Below are 27,961 nucleotides of genomic sequence, written 5' to 3'. Positions count from 1 at the left end.
GTTTCACTTATTATAAATTATCAAGTAACAAAAGTGAAGTTAGCTATTGAATAAACGATTAACTGTCAATTTTCATTCATTTCCGTTTCCGGCTTCAAATGTGATACAGACTTTGCTTATTTCTTCATTTCAAATTTATTTTGATTTCATTCAATTATTGTTTAATTAAAAACGTGAATAATACACGTTAATCAATAGGTAAGTTAAATAATTTTTTTTTTTATAAAAAATAATTAGTTTTAATTTAAAAATTGATAAAAACAATTGCAATTAGTATACATAACCTTAAAATTTTGAAAAATATTTCAAAACTTATTAATTATTTTTGCAAAAGAAACATTATACATTTAAGTATTTTTATTACTTTATGTAATATTATTATTATTTTGATAATACTTAATAACTTTTTTTTTTTATAATTTTCCGATAAATTCCTATATTTATTTGGTTCGACCCAAAAGATTTACCTATTTATTAAATGAAAATAAACGTTTTTGTTCATATTATTATTATTTTATTGTTTAATAATAAAAAAAAAATGTTAATTTAAAAATTATTTTATACATAGTATAAATTTAAAAAATGTTATTTTCTTTTAGAAAATTAAAAAGAAAATTAATTACAAGAATTAGTTAATTAAATTGATATATTTTAATTTTATTAATTAATTTGTTTTAGGTTTTTTTAAACTTAAAATATTAGAAAATTGAAGTTTAAAATTTCCATTAAAAACAATAACAATGTCACTAAACGATGACTATCAATTGTCACCTATATTATTTGAGAACAACAATAATATACAATCAGGTATTTAAATTTTTAATTTGATAATTTAAGGAAAATTTTTAACACTCTAATTTTGAATTAAATGACATTTTAAAATAGAAATTAAAATAATTACTAATTTTATTCTATTAAAAATAAATTTTAAATATTTTTACAAAATAGAAATTGAATTAAAAATTATTTTTTAAAAATTTGTAACAAAATAATTAATTAACAAAAAAATTGAATTCTTTTTTTTTCGAATAGATAAAGAATTGTCCTTTCCAAGTTCATCAATTTCGTCAGTTGGCGTTTTATCGAAAACAACAACGATTGATAGTTGTTCACTCAGTATATCGTCAAATAATCGAAAATACGCTGGAGCAACACCAAAAAAATTCATGACAAAAAATAGTTTAGAAATTTTACGTATTAAATCGAATAATAATGTTGTCTCACAAATTAATGAACATGACAATAATTCAATTGTCTCATCATTTAATGATCAAAGATTCGCTGGAATAACACCAAAAAAATTTGAAGCACAAAATAGTCTAGAATATTTAAGCAATAAATCCATTAACGATGAATCACAAATTAATGAAAATGAATCAAATGATGCAATAAATGTTTTAAAGAGTTTAATTGATGAGAATATTATTTCATTGCAAAAAGAACGTGTAAATAATGATAGTCAAGAGACAATTTTTTTTCAAGAAAACAACAACAACAAGAATACTAACGACGTTGAAAATAAAATTTGTGACGACAATATAAAAGAGAATAGTTGCAAAACAATTGATTCCTATCATCATGATTCGGATATTGATATGTTTGAAGATTTTAATTCACCTGAAATTAATTATACAATAACACATGAATCTAACAATGGAATAATACCATTAAATTTATCACGTCCATTATATTTAGCTAATTATTCCAATGAATTTGTTGAGGATAAATCTTGCTTTGCTCCAAAAGAAAATTTTATTGAAAATACAAATACTTTGAAAATGGAACTTTACGATGCTTCAATTGATGAAATTCTTTATGCAGTGGAAGAAGTTATTGAATTTTTAGAAATGTCCGATGAATAATTATTTAAATTATAATATTTGATTTCAGTTTTTTTTTTTCTATTTTATTATATTTAAGTCACGAGATTTTCCATATTAAAAAAAAAAGAAAGTGGAAATCAACGTTTTATGTAATTGAAGGAAATATTTATTTTTAAAGAAAAAAAAAAATTACTCTTATTTCTATTTGTTTTTTCCAAAAAATACTTTTGCAAATGGAAATCTCGTTTGAAAGACTGAAAATTTTTTTTTGTTTGTGCTCAAGAAAAAAAAAAAGAGAAAACATTGTGATATCTAGCTTAGAATTCTAGATATATTTGTAGAAATATACGATAATTTATATTTTTTTTTATTATTTGTTTCTATTATTTTTCTCTTGTATATCATCTCTTTATTCGTTTATATATATATATATATAAATTTTTTTTTTCGCAGTTCATTATTCAAAACTTTGTAAATTATTTTGTTTTGAAAGTTGTTATTTGAATTGTATAATTCGAAAAAAAGAATTAATAACTAAATTAAAAATAAATGCATTTATATTACTTTATCATCGTTTTTTCTTTGATCCAAAACCACTGAATCCCATAATTGCGGCCATTTCATCGGATGGTCCAGCGTCTTCATCATCGTCTTCTTCCATTCTTCGCTTTTTATCTTTCCTCTTTTCCTTTCTGTATTCCTTTACTTTCTCCTCCTTTAAAACAAATTTTTGTTTTTCTTTCGTTTAAAAATTATAATTGTTGGAAAAAAAATAATTTTTTTTTTTTAATTCTAATTTAAAAGTAAAAATTATTAATTTTCAGAATTCCAAGTAGATTATCTAATTTAAAAAAAAAAAATTTCATAAAACTATGCAGCTGAAACTGGCACCCAGTGATTAGCATCCATTTAATTATTGAAATTTTCAAGTTGGTATTGAAACAAAAGAATACCATTTGTCAAAAATCTCAAACATCAAAAGAAAAGTATATAATTCAAAGGTTATTCATTAGAAAACAAATGAATACGACGAAAAAATATCAAAAATAAATTTAAATTTAAAATAAATAATGAAAATAATAACGACAACATTAAAATTTACAATTACAAATGATTCTATTATTATTTATTAATGAATGCATTTAAAAAGGGGGAGAATATTATTTTTTTTATTATTTTTTTTTATTTTTTTTTTTTATTATTTTTTTTTTGAAGCAAATAGAAGTTAATGAAAATTAATTTAATTTTAAAAAGATTTTCCATTTAAATTCTACGAAAAATTATTAATTACAAATATTTTTCGTTGAAGATTCGGAAAAAAAATTCCAATTTCTCTCTTAAATATAATTTAACATTTGCAATATTTTTTTCAACTTCTTTGGGTCTCAAAAAGACTGAAAAAAATTATTGCAAGTGTTAAATTTTATTCAATGGAGAAATTGGAATTTTTTTTTCCGAATTATGGAAGAAAAATCTCTGTAATTTCGTCCAGAGTTCCGAGTCCCGCGGTCGCAATTTTTTTTTAGCTTCCTTGGGTCTCCAATAGACTAAAAAAAATATTGGAAATCGTTAAATTTTATTCCAGGGAGAAATTGAAATTTTTTTTCCGAATTATTAAAGAAAAATCTTTGTTATTTCGTTTGTAATCCAAGTCTTGCGGTCGCAAGTTTTTTTTAACTTCCTTTAGTCCTCAAAAGACTGAAAAAAAATTTGGGAACTGTTAAATTTTATTGTGGAGAAAAATTAAAAAATTTTCGTAGAATTTGAATGTAAATTTTTTTCAAAATTAAATTAATTTTCTTTAACTTCTATTTGCTTCAAAAAAAAAAAAAATAAATAAATAATAATATTCTCCCCCTTTTTAAATGCATTCATTAATAAATAATAATAGAATCATTTGTAATTGTAAATTTTAATGTTGTCGTTATTATTTTCATTATTTATTTTAAATTTAAATTTATTTTTGATATTTTTTCGTCGTATTCATTTGTTTTCTAATGAATAACCTTTGAATTATATACTTTTCTTTTGATGTTTGAGATTTTTGACAAATGGTATTCTTTTGTTTCAATACCAACTTGAAAATTTCAAAAATTAAATGGGTGCTAATAACAAAAGTCCAGCTTCAGCTTCATTAAAATTTACCTCTTCTTTTAGTTCTTTCACTCTTTGCTCAAGGTCATAATCTTTTTTTTTCTCCTCGAGTTTTTTTTTATTTACAGCAAACCTTGCTTTAACTTGTTCGAGTGTTGATCTCTCTATTTTCATTGACATTCCCAAATTTCTTTGATCTGAAAAGAAAATTTGCAAAAAAAAAAAAAAAAAAAAAAAACACCAACAATGTAATATTTTTTCAAAATAATTTTGCATGTAACTAAAATGTATATCTTCTAAAATAAAAATAATCCACAAATTTAATATAAGAAAAAAAAGTAAAAAAAAAAATTGAAATTCTTTGAAAAGGAATTAAAAATTTGTTTTAATACAATAAAAGAAAAAAAAAATTTTTTCAAACTCACGTTTTGTCCCATTGATGTGATCCAAAAAATTAATTGAATCTTTGACGACACAATCGCAAACATTACAATAATAACCGCCAGTTTGTGACGATGGTGTCGATTTATTGATAACGACACTTTTACCTAATTTCGATTCGAGATCAACTTTATAGTCACGTTGTTTTAATAGTTCACGTTTAACTGCCGGTTGTTTTGGAATTCCAAGATCGTCTTCCGCAATTTCCTCTTGTAAACGTTGTAATGCCATTCGTTCGTAATCCTCTCGATTCCATTTTCGACGATGATCATCGGGACGTTGCTGATAAAATACGCAAAAAAAAAAAAATAAATAAAAAAAAGAAATTTTAATTTAATACCATTTTTATTTTACAGAAATTTTATTTTTTAAGAATTCTTTTTTAATTGATATTTTAAGAGAATTTTTTTTTTTTTTTTTTTTTTTAATCAAAATTGTAAATATTATTTATATTTAACTCTTTTTAATTAAACTCAGCGTAATAATTATTCAATTGTATTATTATTTATTTAATTAATAAATTTAATTTAATTTCTCATATCATTAAACAATAAATTTATAAAAAAAAATTCCAAAAGTTGTAATACTTTTTGAGGTTAGGATTATTTAGATATTTATTTTCTTTCATTTAAAATTAACTTTAAATTTTACAATAAATAATTGTATTTTATTATTTTTAGTATACTTACCGACATTTTTGATGTTTTTTTTTTTTATTTTCAAATTATATTGATATTTTTAATAATCGTAAATAAACAAAACGTCCAACAAATGTCAAAAAAAAAACACTCACACTGAGACATACGTCACACACACACACACACACACATGATTCGCCACCTAGCAGCCATTTAAAAAAGCTTTGGATTGTTTACGAAGTATTGTTTATTTACCAATAAATATTAATTAAAAAAAGTGTCAACTATAATACTTAGTAAATATATCTAATTAATTCAAAAATAATAATTTGACATTAGTATATAATTTTCAATAGTTTAATAATATTGAATGAAATATCACGTGATTTTGTTGGCGTAAATGTTGCGTCTATAGTATATTTATTTCACTCTATGGGGATATATGTCATTTGCAATAAATTTTATCTTAAACGTGAACAAATTTAATTTTATACCCCTATTATTTCGACAAAAATTAAATGTAAGTAAATTATTGATTAATTTTTATTTCTAAATCTTTCATTCGCCTATTTTACATATTGCTTTTTAAGGTTATGTTTTTTATATCCGCGGCAATAGAGTAATAATTAATTTGATTTTACACAAACTTTGATAAATTCGGTAAATCTAAACAATCTCTAATAGGTATTATTTTTTTAAAAAAATAGTGTAATGTATTATTTTTTTTGTATCATATATAATCGAAATTTTATTATTTTTCTCTACAATGAATTTTATTTTCGTTAATTGTTTATAAATAATTAATACTCATTATATTATTTTATTATTCTACCTTTTTTAATCATTTCACTAGCAATAATAAACGCGCGCAAGCGCGCCAAATTGAGTATTTAATTGTTTGTTATAAAGAAATTAAAGATTAATATTATCAATAATAATTTAAATTTATTAGAATATTATTTCATATTAAATGATAATAATGAAAATTATTATTATATGTTATTAAATTATATATAAAATTGAATTATTTTCCAAATTTTCAATTTAAAATTCAATTATTTACCAAGTTTTCAATTTAAAATTAAATAAAATTCAAATATTACCCGAAATTTTAATTCAACATCAACATAAATTAAATTATTATTCAAAATTTCAATTAAAATTCAATTATTTCCCAAAATTTCAATTCAAAATTAATTATTATCAAAATTTTCAATCAGCAATCAAATAAAATTAATTATTTTCAAATTTTCAATCAACAATCAACTTAAATTAAATTATTATCGAAAATTTCAATTAAAATTCAATTATTACCCGAAATTTTAATCCAAAATCAACTTAAATTAAATTATTATTCAAAATTTCAATTAAAATTCAATTATTTCCCAAAATTTCAATTCAAAATTAATTATTATCAAAATTTTCAATTAGCAATCAACTAAAATTAATTATTTTCAAATTTTAAATCAACAATCAACTAAAATTAAATTATTTTCAAATTTTCAATTTAAAATTCAATTATTTACCAAGTTTTCAATTTAAAATAAAATAAAATTCAATTATTTTTTAAAATTTCGATTCAAAATTAATTATCGAAACAATGCCAAAAAAACATTGAAAAATTTTAACCAACACAAAATAATGTCAAACAATACATTTAAAAAAAACAAAAGACCTATAACAAATACTAACTTCAAGTGTGGACAGAATGAACGAAAGATATTCACGATTATAATATGTAACTAGCAAAATTACACGCGCGCAAGCGCGCGTCCAACTTTAATTGCAATGGTTATTTTAAAATAATAATAATAATAATAATAATAATAATAATAATAATAATAATAATTCTGCATCAGTGGAGTATTAAATTAATAATAGGTATATTTCTAATTTTCACGTTATCATTTATTTATACACAGAAAAAAATGAGTTTGATGTTATATAAATAAATAAATTTAAGTAAAAATTTTAAAATATAAATATTAAAATTTTAGAAATAAATATTTTTGATAAAGTCAATGTTCGATGAATTTTTTATAATCTTTCAAATTACAAAAAATTAGTTATGCTAAATATTTTTTTGTATTTTCTATAAATATTTCGTTGCAAATGAAAATTTTAAATTTATGTTTTTTTTTCAAAAAATTTAATTAACTGATAATTAATAAATATTGAAAAATTATGTAATCAATAAGAAATTTAAATTAACTGAAAATTATTAATTATATTTTAAAAAGTATTAAGCAATTAAAAAATATTTAAAAATTTTGAAAAAATAAAACCTAAAAAAAATTTGTAATGTTTTAAACTTTAAACTTAAATTAAAAATTAAAATCAAATTGAAAATTTTTTAAAAAAGCAAACTAATTTTTATATTGTTTATAGATAAAAAAATATAACAATTTAATAATTAATAATAATAAATTTATGAATAATAATATATAATAAATAATAATGAATAATGAAAAAATAATGAAAGATAAATAATAATTATAAGTTAAAATGTTCTATTTATCTGTAATAATCATTATATTTAAAAAAATGTATAAGTATATAATATAATAAATTTATAAATAATAATAAAAATTATATTATAATTGAAACTTTTTTTTCTATAAATACCAAGTAGGAAATATACTGGTGCAGCACACAATGAACAGTATTTTTTTTTACTTTAAACTGATACTTAGCATATGACTTAATTAATGACGATGAATAAAAATATCCGTCCCGTTAACCATAAAATATTACGAAATCAAGAATTGTCAAAATTTTAGAAAAACAAAAGGAACAAAATACGACTAACTTCAAGTGTAGACAGACGGAATGAATGAATGAATACGGAAATTATTATAGTTAATAATTATCGATAGTATAAAAAAAAACCACATTTACATAAATTTTTAGAAAATTTTGTTATTCCAATTTTTTAATTAGTAAAATAAGGTTTAATATAAATTTTTAATTCACATTTAATTCAAGCAAGAAGAATATTTTTTTAATTAACTCATTTATAATTTTCTTGATTTTTAAAACTGAATATTAAAACAATGTTTTTCATTTAATAAATTTCTTATTTCAATTTGGTTTTCGATTAAGAAACTTTTATTAGATTCCCAAAAAAACTAGTTTAATAATATAACTAAATTTTTTCAAAAAAAAATTTTGTCTTCAAAGAATTAAGGCAATTTAATATCATATAATAAAAACGGCAAACAAATGTAAAAAAAAATATTATCATTACTTTATTTATTGTATTACCTAAATTTTTTTATTTTTTATTTACAGTACTATATTTTGTAATGGATAAATGGCAATCAGAGGATAAAATTGTAACGAAAGAAATTTTAAAGAAAAATAATTTCACTGATAAACCAACAGAACGAGCAGTATGTCAATTAAAAATTGGCAAAATTGACGAAATTCAATTTACAATTGATAAATTAATGAGTAAATTTCCCAGTGATATTATTTATGAATCGAATGAAAAAACATGGATTCTCGGCGATGGTTGTACGGAACTTGATCGACAAATTGAACGAGCAATTCCAACAATGTTCATTGATGAGACAAGTCTAATTACAGTGAAAATTGTCTCAAATAATAAAAATGATAAGACTGAAAATGAAAATATCGTTAAATTTGAATTGACACTCGTCAATTTTCAATCATTTAAACCAATTTGGCAATGGACACCTGAGGAAAAATATGAAATTGCCCTAAATTATAAAGAATCGGGTGTAAAACTTTTTAAATTAACACGTTATATTGATGCATTTTATAAATTTAGTAAAGCTTGTAAAATTCTAATAACACTCGAACCAATAAATGATTTAAATATAGTTGATGATAATAAGAATTTATTAAAAAATATTCATAATTTACGAATACATCTTTATAATAATATTGCTGAATGTCATATGCATCGTGAAAATTATGATTATGTTATTATACTTTGTAATAAAGTTCTCAATTGTGATGTGAATAATGTAAAAGCACTTTATCGTCGTGGCGTTGCTTATGGTAATCTTCAAAATTTTGACAATGCTGTTGAGGACTTAAAAAAAGTCTTACAACTTGAACCAAATAATTTTCTTGTTAAGGCGAAATTTCATTTTTATAAACAACAATCACAAATTGAAAATAAAAAATACGAAGAAATGGTAAAACGAATGTTTGTTTATGAAAAATAAGTGTTTAAAAAAATTGACTTTTTATATTTTCTATTTGTTTCAATTTTTTTTTTCTTTAAGGTATTTAGATTTAATTTTTATATAAATAATATAAAATGTAAATATTACAGTAATAAAAAATATTTTTCCAATATTTTTTTTTTAATTTAATATTTGTATAAGATTTATCAAAATTATCCTTCATTTTTTGAAAAAAGAATATTAATGCAAATTATCGTTTATCTTTAAAATTATTACAATTAAAATTACACGAAAAGAAAATAAAATAAGTTTATAATTTATTATATGAAAATATGGTTTTTTTCATGACTTGAAAATATTTTTATAAAATTTTGACACTAACGAAAGTAAAATAACTTTTAAAAAAAATTCAAAAATCTTTTTCAAATAGAATCTAGTTGAAATATAATAATTTTCCTATTTTAAATAAATTGTTTACAATTTTTGAAACGTTAAAAAAAATAAATTCAATTTTTTAAATTTGTGTAAAATTAATTGAATCTAAACAGTAAGTATCTATATAAGGAAAAGAAGAATAAAAATACATTTAATTCATTAATTATAAAAATACACATTTATTTCCACCCATGATCACTTACACCACAATATCAACACATCGAGTTTCTCAAATTTAGAGAGCGTTACATTCATTCCAACTTAAAAAGAACAATAACAGAATTTTAACAAAAAAAAAAAAATTATAATTTTCACTTTTTTTTTTTTGGACGTATATATATATTTTTTTTTGAAAATACACAATCGTGACCAGAGTTTCCATAAATTGAATTTTTTTTCGCCTTATTTTCGAAATGATTGTTAAACATTTTTTATATATTATTTTTAAAAAGTCGCAAAAACACAACTACCTTTATTCTATTTATATCTTAAAAACACAGTGAGAAAAAATCAAAATGCATTTAAAATGATAAGTGATTTACTCGTTATTTATTATTTTTTTTATTTAACAATATGTATTTTTATATTATAAAAATTCTGTGATAATTTAAGAAATAAAATCCTAGTTTCATGGCACTCTTTCTTTTTTTTTTAATAGTGCTTTTAATAATAAAGTTTTGAGAGAAAAAACAAATTATAACTTGGAAAAAAATCACACAATTAGTACAAGTTAAAAAAAAAAACCTTCACCCCACTTTCATCGTTATAGTTAATAATAATTTTTTCCTTTTTTTCTTGCTTTTCATGATTATTGTAATCTATATTTTTACATTTATAATAATAATATATGCCACCGGAGTATCTTAATATTCTAGAAAAAAAAAAAAAAAAAAAAAATTGTTTCATCTACCCTCTTGAAAATTTGTCTTTTATATTTTTATTTCAATTTTCGCAAAAATACAGGAAAATTTAATTAAATTTCTGTCTTCAAAAAAATGTTTATTGTCGAAATATTGAAAATTACTAATAAACAAATTTTTCTTCTCTTTTCTCAAGAGTGTAGACCAAAAACAATAATAGTTAAATTTTTTTTATTTATTTACATATAGTCGTTAATTATTATTTTTTCCTTTTATTTGTTGTCTTGGCAAGAATTAAATTCTAAAAAAAATTGTTATTTCCATTTTTTTTTTTTTTTTTTGGGTCTTTGGTTGCAAAGACAAAATTTATCTTTGCAATGTCACTTACGAATTCAGAGTTTGTGTTACTATTATTATGTATTATTATTATTATTATTATTATTATTATATTCGACTAAATAAATAAGAAACTCTGTTTTCGAGAGTGAGACAATTTTATGAAATTAAACAAAAGTTAATAAAAAAAAAAAAGAAAAAAAAAACTTAAAAATAAAAAAGGGACTTGGTCCATTCATTGCAAAAATTGTTTTCTATATAGTAAAATGTTTCTGGCACACAAAGATGATATTTTTCTTATGTATAAACTTATAATGAAAAATTCTCTTGAAAATAGATGAACATATAATATATAAAATACGTAACAAAATACGATAATAGTGGCTTATCGAAATTTTTAATTTGAGCAAAAGACAAAAAATAAGTTTTTTTTTTTTTATATTTAATAATATGTAAATTTTTTTTCGATTTAAAATTTTGATGTTACGTAAAAATTTAAAAATTAGTTATACACTAATAAATATATATATATATACGAAGGATTCATACTTTTTCTTTTCTATAACAGGACAATATATATAAAATTATTAGTGACATATATATATATATATAATAGAAATATCCCGCGATTTTTCAACAATCTAACACTGATTTACAACCAGACTTTTTAATGTACACTACACATTGACTTTTACAAAAGATAACTTTTTTCTTTTTTTTTTTTAAATAGTTATAAGAATTTTTTTTCTGCTCTTCTTTTCGAATTTTTCATTTCCAAGTTTAAGAAATAATTTGCTAATTAAATGTTTCAATTAAAACGTGTATGTGTGTGTGTGTGCGTGAGAGAATTTGTTTGCATTTATAATATAAGAAACTTGGAATTAATCTACATATATATATATTAAAAAAAAAAAAAATCACGGTCACGATCGATCGTTAAGTTAATTTCATTTTACCATTCGATGCGATCGTTGCATTAATCGTCGAATTTGTCGCCATTTCCGCACCACGTGCAACTGCTACACTAACAGATTTTTCCATGAATTGCTGATAAAGTGGTTTCATGAGCTGGAAAATTATAAAAATTTTATTAAAATAAAAACTTTATTATCCTTTTATTTATTTCAAAAATAAATATAAATAATTAATTAAATAAAATATAAAAATAATATTTTTTTTTCAAATAAATTATAATTTTTTAAAATCAATTTATTAAACGCACATTTTTAGATAATGAAAATAAAACAAAAAATTTCTGACATATAGAAACGATATGAATAACATAATTTAGTTATAATTAAAAAAAAAAAACAAATTATTATTTTGTACGCGATATATGGAGAATCATGTGAAATAGATTTTTTATATTTTTACTTTCTCTCAATTATTCAGAATTTATTAACAATTGATTTTTTTTTTTAAATAAAATATTTTCTTTAATTTTGTTTTAATTATTTAATTATTATTGGTAAAAATGTTTTATCATTAAATATCAATTTTGATGGCGTCATGATTATAATACATGACCTTAAGAGGAAATAATTTCATTTTATAAAACTTTTTTTTTCAAAAAAGAAATTAAAAAAAAAAAAACAAACAAAAACACTGACAGAGGAATGTTTCATACCTTTTTTTAAGCGACAATAATTCCTCTAGCACTCAATATCGTTCATTAAGGATTGCGGGGGAGGGAGAAATGAAAGAAAAAAATAAAATCAGCCAAATATGAAAATTAAGAAAAAAATTGAAGTGAAAAAAAAAAAAAATGTATATCAATATTACAATATTAGTTGAACGAAAAGTGCGATTTTTTCTTAATATTGATTTTAATGTGAATATAAAACAAAGTCAGTGTAAGTAAAATGTAAAACAAGTGGAGATCAGATGAGACGATGTTTACGAAGTTGTGAATAAGCGAAAGTATAAGCGGGCATTAAAAAAATGGACAAAAAAATACAAAGAATTAGATATCTCATTTTGTGAACGAGATGAGCGCATTGCCAGGCCTGTTGGAATAAAAAAAAAAAATAACAACAACAACAATAATAATAAATTCCAGTTAATTTCAACAAACCCAATGAATAACTAAAATGAATAAATTTAATTAAATGAAAATTATGTTAAACATTTGAATTTAAATTTTAACCAATGAATCTAAAAAGAAAAAATTTACAAAAAATTATCGAATAAATAATTATTATTATCGTTCCTATAAAAAATAAAATTCACGTAATTCGAAATATTTTGTCCTTTTTTCAAAAGACATATTTCGACTTCAAAAAAAAAAAAAAATTTTCTTATAAATTTTAAGATAATTAATAATTTAATGTTTAATATATTTTAATGTTTCTTGAAAGATTTCTTTTTTCATTTTCCATAAAGTTTTTTTTATGAAATATGACAAACTTTTTGTTTATATTTTTTTATTTCTTTTATTTGTAGAAAAGAAACGTTTTCTGCCTTTGTTTTTTCATGAAAAAATATATATATATATATAATAAAATGGTAAATAAGAGAAAGTACCTTTTTTTACAATGAAATTTTGAATATAAAAATAAAATTACTCACATTTTCCCAAAGAGCACTGGCCAGTTCGTCTATTTTAGTTCCGACTTCTCTCAATTCACCGCTATATCTATTTTTCGCCAATAAATTGAAAATTATTAGTAAAAACAAAAGTGAAAACAATGTATTTACAAATAATTTTTTTTTAAAAATACCTTATAAAACAATAAAAAATTACTCAAAAACATTAATTTTCACTCTTAATTACAAAATTTGTACTTAGAAACGAAATTTATTTAAATTAATTTCAAAAACAAATCTTCCATTTTAATCAAAAATTAAAAATAAATAAAATAAAAATAAATTAAAGAAAATTTATATAATTTTAAAAATGAAATAAAAATAATAAAATTTTTAATTGAAAATGGTAAAAAAAAAAAAATTGGACAAACCTGATGTATGCCCATAATGCTAAAGTTAGTAAACCAACGCCCATAGTGACGTTGCACGCATAAGAAAGTGTATTGAGACCAACTAGTCCGAAAATACCAGAAAAAATGTACATTGTAATTGCAATAGCAAAAAACACTGCTGGAGTTCTTGCTGCTTTAAATATATTTTTACTCTCATTATGCGCTTTAAATTGAAGGAAAGCATCGTCCATGTCCTGCAAAAAAAAAAATTAAAATTTGTACATCAAATTTAATTGATTTTTACTGATTCGATAAAAATAAAAATTTTGTTCTTTTTTATATTAAATAAACTGTTGAGAGTAAAATTTTAATATCTACCTTTATCAATTTTTCCATATACATTTGACTAAATTCTTCGCCGCCCATTTTACGTTTATTTTGAAATTGATGTAAAGCTTTATCCACACATCGTTGATGTTCCGATTCAATGTGAGCGGTTGCCAAAAATGGTTTTGTACCACCGCAAACGCAATCCATCATTTGCATATACAATTCCTTTGCGTCGGCCACTGCTGACAAATTATTTGCCTCGGCAGTTGCCTGGGAAAAATGATTATTATTAAAATCACACGAAAAAAAAAAAAAAAAATATAATAAAGAAAAATAAATTTTGCAATTTTAAAAAGAATTTTAGAAAATTTTCATTCAATTTAAAAAAAAAAAATTAATGTAACAACTTTATATTTTTAATACAAAAAGGATTGATCCTAAAAAAAAGAAATTATAAATATTAAATAAATTAATAACTTACAACAAGCATGCTTTTTGGTTCGGGTAATTCGTCTCCTTTGTAAATTTTAATATAACTTTTGAAATATTCCACTAATTCTCTTGCCTTTACAACTTGACCGTTAATTTTTTTTGTTATTAAATTTTCCGGTGCAAGAAGCATTGGTACAAGGACTCGTAATTGATTTTTAAATTCTGATTCAATATCGGACAATCTGCCGTCAAATTTTGGATTTGTTGCAATACTGAGACCTGAACAAAATTTTATATGAAAATTATTGCTTAATTTTACAATATAAATTTTTAATATTAATGCAAATGTGAAAAAAGAACATTATAATTTTATTTGACACGAATTGTGAAAAAAAAAATATATATATATACACACCAGGATGTGGCATAAGAAAACAGGAAATATCCGAGAAGCACGATGTGATATGTTTCCTTAAACTTTGTAATTCAGGATGTTGTTTATCAGAGATTTGTAATCGCCTTTCCAATATTTTATGTCCCCCATCAGAACCATAATCTGCCTCATAAGGATAACTCCAATCGCGAACAAGAAATTGTAACCTTTGAAATGGTGTACTACCAGATGATTCCAATGCTAATCGTCCATATTCAGTGAATAATTGCAAATGTTGAAGATCATCCTCTTGTATATTTTGTGAGAGATTATAAATTTGTACCGATGATACCATTGTACTTAATGCAAATACAGTTGCACAATCTCTGACAGTTGATTGACTATCAAATGTGCCTTGTGTGTCCATTAAAAGTATCGCAACTTTTTCACCATTTTGCAATGTACTGAGAAATACCTTTGACCACATTAAAATTCCCGTTGTATCGCGTTCAGAGCCACCGCGCCACGAAAATCCACTCAATGGAGCATTCTCATCACCCAGCCAAGCATCGTTTTTTATCTCAAATTCCTTATACTGTGAAAAAACATCGAAATATTTAATTCAAGATGAACTAAAAAGTCCATTATTTCTATTTAAAAAAAAAAAAAAAAAAAAAAAAAAAAAGAAAATTCATACCTTGCTGTTCATGTAACGAAGAAAGAAGTCGAGGAGAAAACTCTTTCCTTTTCTAAAAGCACCGGCGACTGAAACAACGACAACACTTCGATCTTTGATTTCATCTTGAAGGAGAATTTTAGCAAGCGCATCTTCGTCAAGTTCAAAAGTATGATCCGGATGTGCCAATATTATTTGTATCGGTCGACCTGTTTCTTCGATCTCATCATTTTTTTCATTTATATGAACATTTTCAATTCTCTCTCGTTTTCCAAGTGGATCTGAAAAATAATTCTCCACTTATATACAATTACATTTTTTAATTATATTAATATTTATTTTTTTCAATACAAAAAAATATACATATTTTTTTAATCGTAATAATTTTAAATATAAATTTGAAGCACTCGAAATTAAGTAATTGCTGATTTGTTAAAAAAAAAAAAAAAAAAAAAAGAAATTTGTCAACTAAACACTTTTAAATTGTCGCTTATAAACGGAAAAAAAGAACATTATTAAAAAAAAATGTAATATATTCTTTTTAATTTTTAAAACAATTTTAAAGTAAAATAGTAACATTTTCTAATCAAGTTTATCATTTATGATAATATTCATTTAAATGATAATTTCATTCAAATTGAAAATAGAATACAATCATTTAGCATTTGTTTCGTGACTTTGCCACAAGAATTTAATTAATTAATTAAATCACCGAAAACTTTGATGATTTTTTTTCTTTTTAATAATAATGTTTGACGTTTTTTTTTTTTTTTTTTTTTTGCAGGGAAATTTTATAAAATTTTTTTTCTTATCTAAATGTTATTATAATTATTTTACGTCGAGCGTTAATTTTTAAGTCGATTTCTATTATCTTTACTAAAGAAAAAAAAGTAAAGGTTAATATTATTCATGAAATTTAATAAATTTGAACTATACATTTTTCAATGCCTCTCGGCATTTTATCATCATTGATGCCATATTCCCTCGGGAGGGTATTACTTGATATGACGTCATCGTTTGCCCTTGACCTCGACCTGTTTCTCAATTCTTCCGATGTCGTTCTAATCCTTCGCATCTCCTCAAAACGTTTCCGATTGGTCATTCTTTTTTTTTCGCTCATTATATTTAATTTAATTTATTCACATTTACATGATTCTATAAACTTTTCACTAACTTCTTTTTTTTCAACTCACACGCAAAGAAGACAAACAAATTTCTTTTCAAAAAATTTCATTTCTTAACGTAAACAATATAATTTATATTGTTATATTATATTATATTATTATATAATAATAATATTATTAATTATTTAAAAATTTGGTTCTACTTTCCTCAGTGAGGAACATTCGAAATTTAGAGACACTTTTCAATAAAGAGGCGATTCAACTAAGTCGTGAAGATATCTAGAAATAACTTTTAGTTTACTGTTTTGGCAACATTCCACAAACGGTGAAAAATATTTGTTCGGGGTTGATCCTAAACTAGAAATCATCACATTGCCAAAAAGCTAAAAATTCCCTGATTTTTTTTAATTAAGAAAAAATTAAAAATTTTCTAAATTTTAATTTTATCTAAAATTTTTTATTTACAATTTTCTGAAATTTAATAATTTCAATTAATATAAATATTTAGAAATTCAATTACTTTAATGATTTTTATAATATTCTTCGAAAATTCAATTATATCTAAATAAAATTTTCAATTATCGAAAATTTCAATCAAAAAATCACTTGAAGCTCAATTATTTTCAAATATTTGAATAGTAAATATTCGAAAATTCAATTATTTTTAAAAATTTCAAATGTTACTCTTCCAAAATTTAATTATTTAGAAAATTGCAATTAAAAACTCCAAAATTGAGTTGTCAGAAATATATTAAAAAAAAAAAAACTACAGCAGTTTAAATTTGCCAAAAATTTGTTTTAAATTAAATTTTTTCAAAAATCTTCTGCAATTCAATTATTGAAAAAAATAAATTAATATTAATATCTGTAAAAATAAATTACCTATTTAAATTAGATTTGAAAAAATTTAAAAAATGGAACTTTACAAATTTTTTTTTTAGAAAATTTTCCAACTTAATTAAAATTTTTATTTTTTTTGATTCGATACTGAAATATTTTGAAATAAATTTTATTGATAGTATATTTTTATAGAATTATTCTTATTAAGGAATTTATAAAATTTATAAAATTTAAAGTTATTTAAAATATTTTTTAACTAATTAAATTTAGTTAATATAAAAAAAATCGACTTTTTTGGGCGCCTTAAAGTCAAGGCCTGAATGATATTAAAAAAATTTACTTCTTCAAAAATTGAAAAAGAAAAAAATTCAAACAAAAACGTTTACACGATAATTTTAAACGCATCGCGAGAAATTCTTGGGCTCATTCGCGATAATAAACATCATTATGTCATAAAACGTGCGCTCAAAAAAAAAAAAAAAAAAAAATTTGAAGAGAGGAGAAAAAAAAGGTTATTAGGGATTGATGGTTTCTTAAATAAATATCTCTTTCGTATATAGACGAGAAAGTACGTCATAAATTCACATATAGTTTGCACCTCCATATAATAGGACCCGCCCGCCCGCGTGGTAGCAAAAGCGATCGTTATTGCACTTTTAGAATCTGCTCGTATGTTATGCAGTTAATCCACTCGCAACTCGTGAAAATAAATTGTAGAATCAAGAACACTATGTGTTTTTATCGCTTTAAGGCGATAAAGAAAAATATTCCCAGTTTATCCCAGAAACGATAAATAAGCATATCCAAATATATACCTATATTTTACCTACATCTTTTGCAAGCGCTGAAAAGCGCTAATTATACTTAGACTAAATTGTGTTTGTTTAAATTAATTTTTTCAATTTACATTTTTTCCAACTATGACTACTTTAATTATTAACTATTTTTTTTTATTTATTATCGTAAATTATGTATTTTAATTCATCTTATTAGTTATCGCATTCTTTTTTTTTTTTTTTTTTAATTAAAAAAATTATTTTTATACAATTCAAAATTTAGTACAAAAATACAGGCCTCGGATCGACTTTAAGGCACAAAAAAAGTCGAAAAAGTCCATTTTTTTTTTTATTTTAATAAAATTTAATTGGTTAATAAATATTTTCCTTTAAATAACTAATGTTATTAGATATTAAATTAATTTTGTTGGTAATTGAATTTTTAAATTTAAAATTTATTTATTTAAATTTAAATTAAATAATTAAATTAATTTTATTAATTCTGTAATGAGAATAATTGTATAAGAATATTATCAAGAAAATTTATTTCGAATATTTCAAAATCAAACTAATTATAAGACAATTTTTCAAAAATTTTTTTTTTAAGGACAAATTTAAAAAAAAAAAATAATTCTTAGTTCCATTTTTATAATTTTTTAAAGTTCAATTAAAATAATTTATTTGAATTAAAAATTTTGTCATAGTTTTTAGTTTTGATGGTCAAAAAAATTTCAGGCAATATTTAATCAAGTTTTACAGATTTTTAAATAAATTTTTTTTTTTAAATAATAATTTTGAAAGAATTAAAGTCGAAATTTTTAGAAATAATTGAATTTCAAAAGATTTTGTTAATTTTCAAAACAATATAGGATTAAATTTTACAGAATTAAAAATATAATTTATCAAATAATTTTAGATAACATTTCTTTAAAGTAATTAAATATTCAAAGATTTATAATTTAGATATTTGAAATTAATTAAATTTCAAGTGATCTTTATTTTAAAATTTTTGATTTATTTAATTTATTTATTTTCACTGAAAAATTTATTAGAAATTGCATAAAAAAAATACAATAATTTGAAACCTATTTTTTAATTAAAAATTTGTTTTAGATATTTGAATTTTTGGAAAAATATTATAAAAAAACAATAAAAATAATTGAATTTCAAAAGATTGTGTTAAATTTCAGACAATTAATTGTAATAAAAGAAATATTTAGTGATTTCTGTTGATGAAGAATTTATTAGAAATTGCATAAAAAAATTTTAATTCCAAAAGTTTTTAATTGAAAAATACTTTCAGATAATTGAATTGTCGAAGATTATAAAAATCATTAAAAATAATAATTAAAATTTTTGCAAATAATTAAATTTCAAGTGATTTTAAATAAAAAATTTTTGATAATTTTATTTGCTAATTTTTTTTTTAAATTAGGTAAACAATTATTAAATTTCATAAAAGTTTTAATTGAAAAATAGTTTAAAATAATTGAATTTGTGAAGAATTTTATTGAAATTATTAAATATAATTAATTTTTTGAAGAAGTTTAGTTAAAAATTTATTAAATCATTGAAATAAAGAAGATTTGAATAAGATCTGCATTGCATAATTAAAAAAACGTGTTGTGTGTAAATTTTTTTTTTTTTTTAAATGTAAAAAAAAGTCGAAAAAGTCGCATTTTATTAAAATAAGTCGAAAAAAGTCGTATAATCCGAGGTCTGAGATAATTAATAAAAGTTAATAAAAAATGAAATATTTTATAAACAAAGTTAGTGTAACTTTGTAAATTAATATTTTTTTTTATTAACTTTTATTAATTAATTATTTAAAAAAAAAATGATATTAAATTTTTTTTTTATTCATTCTCGTCGAACACTATTGTTCGAATTTCATTTAGGCTTTGGATAATTTTGCAAATTTACTCGTGCAACGTTTATCGTTTTCCCTTGTGCATACACACAAACATATTTAAAGGGAAATTCTATTTGATTTACTGAAATGCTCTGAATTTAATGCTATAAAATGAAGAGAAATCGGTGGTCCTTTAAAATTTAATCTCATATTTTACGAACCACATTTCATAATTCAAAAAATTAACTATGATCAATTTTACAAAAGGCATTTTCCAATTCATAAGTATAAAGTCTCCCCTTCATTAAATATTCATTTAAAAAATAAAATCATTCTAATATATTATATTATGATAAAATATTAATTTTTAGATAAATTTCAATAATTTCATTTGAAAAATATTTTATGTACTTTTTTTTATATAAATTATAAACATAATTTATTGAATAATAATAATTATTATTATTATTATTTAAATAAGTTTAAATATATATTTTATTTGTTATATTTTATTTATAGCATAAATTAATAATTCTTTATTCAATTTTTAATTGTTTTTTTTATTTTTTTTAATGAAGAAATAAAACTTTTATTTAAATTATAATTAATCAACATACACTTAAACAATATTTAGTAATTTTTAAATTATGCCCTTGATTTATTTTTATGTCCATGACGAATCTCAATAATAATTGATGACATCAGCTTTTTTATTTTCTTTCTTTAACTTAATCTCTTTAAATCAGTGAAAATAAATGTAAATTCATTTTTTTTCAATAATATTTTTAAAAATTGCTTAGCTATATATTTATTTTTGTGAATTTTGTATTATTTAGATAAAAAGATAATTACTATTTCATTATAAATTATAATAAAATAATACTAATAATAATTATTAATTTTCTTAATTTAAAAATATGTTAAAAATTAAAAATTCATTATTCATAATCAATTAACATTTATAAGATTAATTAATTTATGATTTAATTTTATAAATTTAAAACTAATAATATATTCATCAAATATTTTAAAAATAAACATTTCAAAAAATATTGATCATGAATTTTAAAATATTTTATAATATTTAAAAGGAAAAAATAAAAAAACAAATTTTAATTGAAAATTTGAATAATTGTTAGAATTATTAAATTATAAATTTATAACTGGAAATAATAGAAAAAACTAGAAAAAAAATGTTTCATTTGAAATACGCATTCTAATATTATTCTAAAATTTTAAAGAACGAATTAAAAAATTATTAAAGTTGAAAATTTGAAAAAAAAATTAAATTTAAATGTATGAAATTCAAAAGAATCATTTTGTTCAATACATTTTATTGTGATAATTTTCAATTTCTTTTACCATTTGCTTTTATTCAATAAAAAAAAAAAAAAAAAGAAAGAAAAATCTCTGAAAGAAGGAAAAATAATTAAATTTAGGAATTTAATCTTGTGTGCCTTTTAAAATTTAAATCCACACTGAAATAGTTGACAATATTTGTCACTAGACGGCGATACGTTCGCACCATGCTTTCTGCCTTGAAAGCAGTAGCAGCAATCAGCTGCTTTTTCTCTAATTAAATAAAAAATCAATTTTACACATCTACTTCACGACATATTTCGCAAGTCATTTATTTATTTTTCTTTTTTTTTTATTGAGACACACATTAAATATATTTTTATCTTTTTTTTTTTAATAAATTATTTATTATTGTAAATTTAAGACCGTTTTGACAAAAAAGAAAAAAAATACATCACCATTTACATCTTTAACACATTTTTTTACGGATGATGTATGGTAAACAATTTAATTTTTCTGAGTTTGATGTATCACATGATAATGTTTTAACACACGAGAATCAATTAATAACACTAAATAAAGAGACACAAAGCTTGAATTAAGAGGGGGAAAATAACTGTCAAACTTAATTTCACGATTTTTCTATGGAAAAAATGACAAATCTTCGATATTTCTCAATATTGAATATAATTGAGAATAGAATTTTTAATAAGTCAAATGACAATTTAGGTACGAAAAAATTGATTCCAGAATTGTGAATGTGTATATGTATGTATGTTTGTGAAACATCGAAAGAAGGCAATAACAGAAAATTATATATATCAAAAAACGCATATAGTTAAAACACATACGACACGACGGAAAGAGATGATTCTTTTTGTAGGTTAAGTATATAAACGAACACTAAAATTAAATTTGTGAAAATTGTAAATATTTTTTTTAATTATGCTTATTAATAGAAATTAGAATGGAATATCTTATTAAAAGACTTACCAACATACGAGGTATCGCAGTCGCCACTCTGTTTACGTTCCTTAGTATCCGCCATATTGAGTTACGAATCAACATACAACTTCCGGAGATGCGCGAGTGTCAAACGTGTCACAAACCACTTTGCGTTTACTACGTAAACGTATACATATATGTGTAACGTCATTAAAGTTCAAATCGAGGTTAAAGAAAAGAAAAAAAAAATTAATTTTTTCACGTTGCATGCTACGTTTTGCATGCATGTATAATTGCAGTAAAAAAAAACAACAATAAATTCATGTCATTTTTATTGCTCGTCATTGTCTGAATTTAATTATTTTGTACAATGTTAAGGTTATGTTTGCGCGCTTTTTAAATATATAAATTATTAATATAAATAAAACAATGTATAAATATATTTGAAAATCAAAAATATTTTTGAATTATTCTTAAGAAAGAACCTTATTTGTTTTCAAACTTTCAATTGGTAAGTTTAGAATTACACTAACGCTTGATTTGTTTGTAAAATATTTCATTTTTTATTAATATTAATTAATTAATTAATGTTTTGAAAACAAAAAAAAACAACATTTTCTTTACTAGAAGTAAACATTTTAAGCTTTATTTTAAGGGGTAAAAAAAGAAATAAAAAGTGGTATATATCCTTAAACTAAATGAAACAAGGAGGGGATCCTTTATGTTTATTTCATAAACATTTTGCTTCCTCATTGTGTGAAGTAAAAAAATTTGCTTCCTCGTGGAGGAAGCTATGAATTTCTCTAATTCATTAATTTATTTAAAACATTTCAAGTTAAAATCTGATTTAAATTAATTAAATTTTTTGAAAAATTAAGAAAATTTTAATTCGTTTTGGGTGTGACATATTACAGGGTGTCTAACGGTCAGGGAAACGTCTATAAAAGCAGCCCCAAAAAAGAAATGGTTGGCTGCACAGACAAGACTGAGAGGAATCGTACTGCAGTATAATGAACACCGGAAAAATAATCGAGAACTCGATTATTTAAAAAAACTGTCTTTCTACATTGCCTTTTAAATTTTTTATAAATTAATTATTTTGAATACTTATATTTTTGGACAATTTGATATATCATATTATGTGACTATAATATTATGCAACTAATAATAAATGAACTATAATGATAAATTACATGCTACAAATAATATTTTTAATAAAAAAAAAAAAAATTTCGGGTTTTTAGACCTTTGGGAAAAAGGTTTTCGGAAAATTTTACATTCAGGAATTTGGACTTTCGGGAAATTCGATTCGAGAATATGTCCGGATACCGTATATTCTTGAACATTGCTAAAAATTTTTTAATACTTTCAAAATAACATTATTATTAAATTATTGTCGTTAATTAACTTTATTGTCAAATTTTTAATTATAATTAATTATATTTATTATAAAAATTTTAAATCTTTATTAAATTACTATTTTTGTATTTATTCTTTTTATTTAGTTTAAAGCATGTACTTCAAATTATTTTATTATTTGTGTTTATTTATTAATATAAATACGTAACAGTGACGTGAGTAATATGAATTATTTTATATGATTATTATAATTAATATTGACATGAAATTCTCAAATACAAATTCATGGAAATTAGAAGTCAAATGTATATTGATGTTATTTTATCAAATTTATTTTCCGTTTGAAGAGTAATCCATGGAAAATCTAAAAAATTAAATACACCCAAAAAAAAGTAATCTTAAATTTAGAGGAAAATACCATTTTTTATTATTATTGTAATTAAATCTAATATATTAATGCTCAGAAAAAAGCAAGAAATTTTTTTCAGAAATGTTTAATTAAAAACCAATATTTCATTCTTTATTCCAGGAATCTATTATAATTTACCTTTTTTGAATGTAAATAATTAAATCTTATTAAATATTTATTATATTATTCAAATTTAAAAAAATTATTGGTTCTCTTGACATTAATAACACTAGGAATTTTTTTTGTTGAGGTTTTGATATCAACATTTAATTTAGTGTGTCAAAACTGTACTTTATTATCAATATACATATAACCATTATTGTAGTAAGTAATTATTAATACATGTTTATCATTATATAAATGAAAATTGAAATGTCAAAATTTTCTGAATTTGGAATAAATTTTTGATATTTTCAATATTGCTTAGCTTTCTGTTTATTATTTTTATATCTTCTACACGGAAAGAAAATAAATATGAAATTTTATAAAAACATTTTCAAATTTAGTAAAAAAAGCTAGTATTTGATTCACTAATTTTCATTTACTTCAAACTAGTAAAATATTCTTCGATCAAGAAAATGATGAATCAAATACAGATAAGTAAATGGGTTTTCTTGATACAATACAATTTTCCTCCAGTGTTGCATTTTCATCAATAAACTATTTCTAATGTTCATAATCAATTAACTATAGTTATAGAGTCTGCTATAGAATATTCGTCAATTTTCTATTTGCCGAAGACTCTTCAGGCAATTAGCTTAATAACTAGGCAATTAAATAAATTACTGATTGAATTTGGGCCAAAGTTGCCTACTTACTACTTTTATCTTATGAAAATTACTACATATCAATGAGAATAATAATTTTTATTTTTCCATCTATTGAATACTTAAAAATATTTTTTAAAGATATTTTTTAATTAAATTTTATGCATGAAAATTTTTCTTTTCGGTAATATAAATCACACTTGTTGATGATAATATTAATCAATGTTTTCATTATACGAAATTTTTAAACACATTGGCATTCGTCGTGAGTGATTCTTTTTTGTTTAGTTTACTTTATTTAAAAAATGTGTTATCGAACATTCCAATAATGTAGGTCATTCTTGATATTATAACAAAGAGAACAATGAAAAAGGTATTCGCTAATTGCTGATGCCTATGGAATAATAGTCTGTCCCAATCGAGAAAATTTCGTTAATTTCAAAGTAAAATGCTTGTCCAGTTTCTTTTCTTAGGATTTTAACATACCTAACTACTAAACTCAATTGATTCTAATGATATAAGATGATATCGATCATTCCGAGTAAAGGATTAAATAAAACACTATTCTTTACGTTTCAATGGCACAGCCATCCTCTTCAGAAACTTAAAAAGAATGAAACATTATTTATAAAAAGAATTTTTCGTTAGAATAAATAAAATTTAGAAGTGATTAACCGTCTCAATAGACACGATTGCTATAAATTGATTCTATTTTCTTAATATTTTGAGTTGTATCAAATATGCAAGAAAAAAAGAGCTTGCCTTAATTTTATGAATTAACATTTGATTGTCTAAACAATCTATCATTTCATTTTGAATCGTCAATTTGTATATTGACGTTATTTAATCAAGATTACTTTCTCTATACTGGTTAACGAATTAAAAATGTACAAAATTAAAATGTAATTATATTCGTGTACATGCTTATCATATAAATTCATAATCATAATTGAAATAATGTGTGCCTAATCAATTTTTTTAATGTGACGATGTTTTGAAATTGGAGAATAAAATAAATTATTTAAAAAGTTATTATCAAATTTTTGAAAAACAAAGAAGGATTTTCGTATATAAACCGAAAGCAAACACGACAAATATCATCTTAGTACAAGACATTGTATAACAAACAAAATGAACAATTTTCAAATATTTTCCATTTTGTTTGGCATTCTGCTCATTACTTTGATATCTTCTGATGCAGGGACCATTAAATCTTTATTGAAAAATGTAAGTTTTTTATTAATTTCCATTTCATTTTCGAATAAACTTTTTATAGTAGTATAAATATATTCTAGTATGGTCTAAAATGTATTCCTTTGATTTCTCCAAAGTTATCCCAAAGTGAAAAAATATACCTGTATATGATTTTTTTTTTAAATTGGAAAATATTTAAAAGTTGCTTAAAAACCCACGAAACTAACAGTAAAAACTCCATAAAGCACCAATAATAATTTTCTTATAAAATTGTCAAAAATCAATCAAATCATTTCTGCTTTGAACTAGTTCTTGAAGAGGGATTAAAAAATGATAATCAATAGTTTATTTAATAATTTGTTAATATAAACTATTTTTTATGGTGGTTTTTCAAAAATTTCATAAAGTTTTTGATAGTTATTATAATTTGAGTGGTCTTTGACGATTGTATTTTTAATGTAGGTAAATGTATGCTATCTGATATATTTTTATATTTTGAAATTATAAATTAATTAAATTTGCACGAATAAAATAAATGTTCGCAGATTAAATACTTTTGTATATTTTTATACGATATTTTTTAAACAAATATATTATACATATATAATTCAACCTTATTTTAGTATTGATATAAAGTTGAAAATATTTAAATTTGTTTAAAACATATTTTCTAGTTGATTTAATGTAAATAATATATTTAATGTAAAAATATATATATTATTTGGTAGATTTTAAACTATATTTACATAATTATGTTTTTAATTAAAATCAAATATAAATTATTATTGAACACAATAATATTGCACAGCTGCACGGAGAAAAAGGAATAGTTAGCCTAACTGAATATCTAGTTAGACTTACTATTCGGCGTAGTGAAATATGGGCGCACTAAGCAGCGTAGTTACACTTACTAAACGCTCTAGTCATAGTGGTGTAGTCAGACGCACTAATCTATTTAGTTAGTTTTACTAAGTGGCGTAGTAAAACCTACTACGCTCTTTAGTTAGTTTAACTAATTAGCGTATTAAAACATACTATACTCTTTAGTTAGTTTAACTAATTAGTGTAGTCAAACGCACTAATCTCATTAGTTAGGCTAACTCATTTAATAAGTAATACATACTATGATCTTTAGTTAGTTTAACTAATTGGCTTAGTAAAACACAGTAATTCCAATAGTCAGGTTTACTAATTTTCTTAGTAAAATACACTACGTTATTTAGTTAGTTTAACTAATTGTTTGAGTGAAACACACTACTCTGTTTAATCATACTAAATATGTAGTTTTATGGTATTAAAAAAAGAAGTTAATTATAATTATATAATTTATTGTATCCAATGTTAACATTTTTGCAATTGAATCACTTAACAAATTTTTCCTTACATATTTTTATTTACATTTATAATATAGTTTTACTACATAAAACAAATCAAAATATTTCAAATAGTTTTAACTATAATAGTACACTTTATTAATTCAATTAATAACGGACACAAAATGTTTCACTATATATTGAAAATTAACACAGTTTAATAAAAATGATCACTATATGTCTTATAAATTATTAGTTTTAAAATTATTTAAACACACATTTCACAATTTCGACGCTTTGCGTACGTAGAACAAATTTTAGCATGTTATTAGACAAATACAACAATTAAAGATGTTATTCATAATAAAATAAATTTCGAAATTGATAAATTTTGATAGTTTCACTTTTAAAAATAAAAAAAATCACGAACGGTTTTAACTCGAACCAGGCAAATGCTCGAGAGCAACTGACGCTTGAGAGGACTTTTCTATGGGAATTCTTTTGACAATATTGAAAACGTTGGAATATTTGCTATACTTATTTTCATCCGAATAGTTTCTCAAATTTTTT

The 27,961-nt window shown here is 21.5% G+C and overlaps 5 protein-coding genes and 1 long non-coding RNA gene across 10 annotated transcripts in view; 4 read left to right on the top strand and 2 right to left on the bottom strand.

The window, feature by feature from the left end:
• The first annotated feature begins 49 nt into the window (after positions 1 to 49).
• Positions 50 to 2,391, top strand: LOC127284884 (GATA zinc finger domain-containing protein 24-like). Its single transcript, XM_051310595.1, has 3 exons — positions 50 to 198; positions 679 to 807; positions 1,033 to 2,391. Exons 2-3 carry the CDS (start codon positions 741 to 743, stop codon positions 1,860 to 1,862), a joined length of 897 nt encoding a protein of 298 aa, XP_051166552.1. The 5' UTR covers positions 50 to 198; positions 679 to 740; the 3' UTR covers positions 1,863 to 2,391.
• LOC127284886 (zinc finger matrin-type protein 2) lies at positions 2,370 to 5,195 on the bottom strand. Its single transcript, XM_051310597.1, has 4 exons — positions 5,048 to 5,195; positions 4,343 to 4,640; positions 3,969 to 4,114; positions 2,370 to 2,538 (listed from the first exon to the last, which is right to left on the bottom strand). The coding sequence occupies exons 1-4, from the start codon at positions 5,051 to 5,053 to the stop codon at positions 2,392 to 2,394; spliced, it is 597 nt and encodes a 198-aa protein (XP_051166554.1). The 5' UTR covers positions 5,054 to 5,195; the 3' UTR covers positions 2,370 to 2,391.
• A 33-nt stretch (positions 5,196 to 5,228) lies between these two features.
• On the top strand, positions 5,229 to 9,225 carry LOC127284885 (uncharacterized). Its single transcript, XM_051310596.1, has 2 exons — positions 5,229 to 5,516; positions 8,288 to 9,225. The coding sequence occupies exon 2, from the start codon at positions 8,302 to 8,304 to the stop codon at positions 9,190 to 9,192; it is 891 nt and encodes a 296-aa protein (XP_051166553.1). The 5' UTR covers positions 5,229 to 5,516; positions 8,288 to 8,301; the 3' UTR covers positions 9,193 to 9,225.
• Positions 9,226 to 9,747: 522 nt separating this feature from the next.
• LOC127284878 (atlastin) lies at positions 9,748 to 22,530 on the bottom strand. 3 transcript variants are annotated; one of them, XR_007843538.1, is made up of 9 exons: positions 16,450 to 16,700; positions 15,535 to 15,794; positions 14,880 to 15,432; positions 14,514 to 14,743; positions 14,081 to 14,302; positions 13,742 to 13,956; positions 13,353 to 13,419; positions 12,412 to 12,790; positions 9,748 to 11,852 (listed from the first exon to the last, which is right to left on the bottom strand). XR_007843538.1 is itself a non-coding variant. In XM_051310585.1 (8 exons), the coding sequence occupies exons 1-8, from the start codon at positions 22,450 to 22,452 to the stop codon at positions 11,721 to 11,723; spliced, it is 1,734 nt and encodes a 577-aa protein (XP_051166542.1). In that variant the 5' UTR covers positions 22,453 to 22,530; the 3' UTR covers positions 9,748 to 11,720. The 3 variants fall into 3 exon arrangements, 2 of the variants coding, with proteins under 2 accessions (XP_051166542.1, XP_051166541.1); XM_051310585.1 differs by lacking the exons at positions 12,412 to 12,790; positions 16,450 to 16,700 and adding an exon at positions 22,398 to 22,530; XM_051310584.1 differs by lacking the exon at positions 12,412 to 12,790 and having other exon boundaries at positions 16,450 to 16,694.
• LOC127284880 (uncharacterized) lies at positions 21,502 to 23,541 on the top strand. The gene is made up of 3 exons (XR_007843539.1): positions 21,502 to 22,283; positions 22,364 to 22,860; positions 23,264 to 23,541. It is a non-coding gene; the product is annotated as an uncharacterized LOC127284880 (long non-coding RNA).
• A 985-nt stretch (positions 23,542 to 24,526) lies between these two features.
• The window catches only part of LOC127284873 (cuticle collagen 40-like), a 43,115-nt gene continuing 39,680 nt past the window's right edge, over positions 24,527 to 27,961 (top strand). The window contains exon 1 of one of the 3 annotated variants that reach the window (XM_051310574.1): positions 24,527 to 26,111. In XM_051310574.1, the coding sequence (XP_051166531.1) occupies positions 26,016 to 26,111 (96 nt within the window). In that variant the 5' untranslated portion in view covers positions 24,527 to 26,015. The remainder of the gene's footprint in view (positions 26,112 to 27,961) is intronic. The other 2 variants (XM_051310577.1, XM_051310573.1) reach the window with 2 other exon arrangements.

This window comes from Leptopilina boulardi, unplaced genomic scaffold (genome assembly GCF_019393585.1).
Source record: "Leptopilina boulardi isolate dan_hultmark-lab unplaced genomic scaffold, ZJU_Lbou_2.1 LbouV2_327, whole genome shotgun sequence".
In the NCBI taxonomy this organism is placed as follows: Eukaryota; Metazoa; Arthropoda; class Insecta; order Hymenoptera; family Figitidae; genus Leptopilina; species Leptopilina boulardi.
Note: the sequence above shows the minus strand (reverse complement) of the source record. Positions and strands in the feature narration are given on the sequence as shown.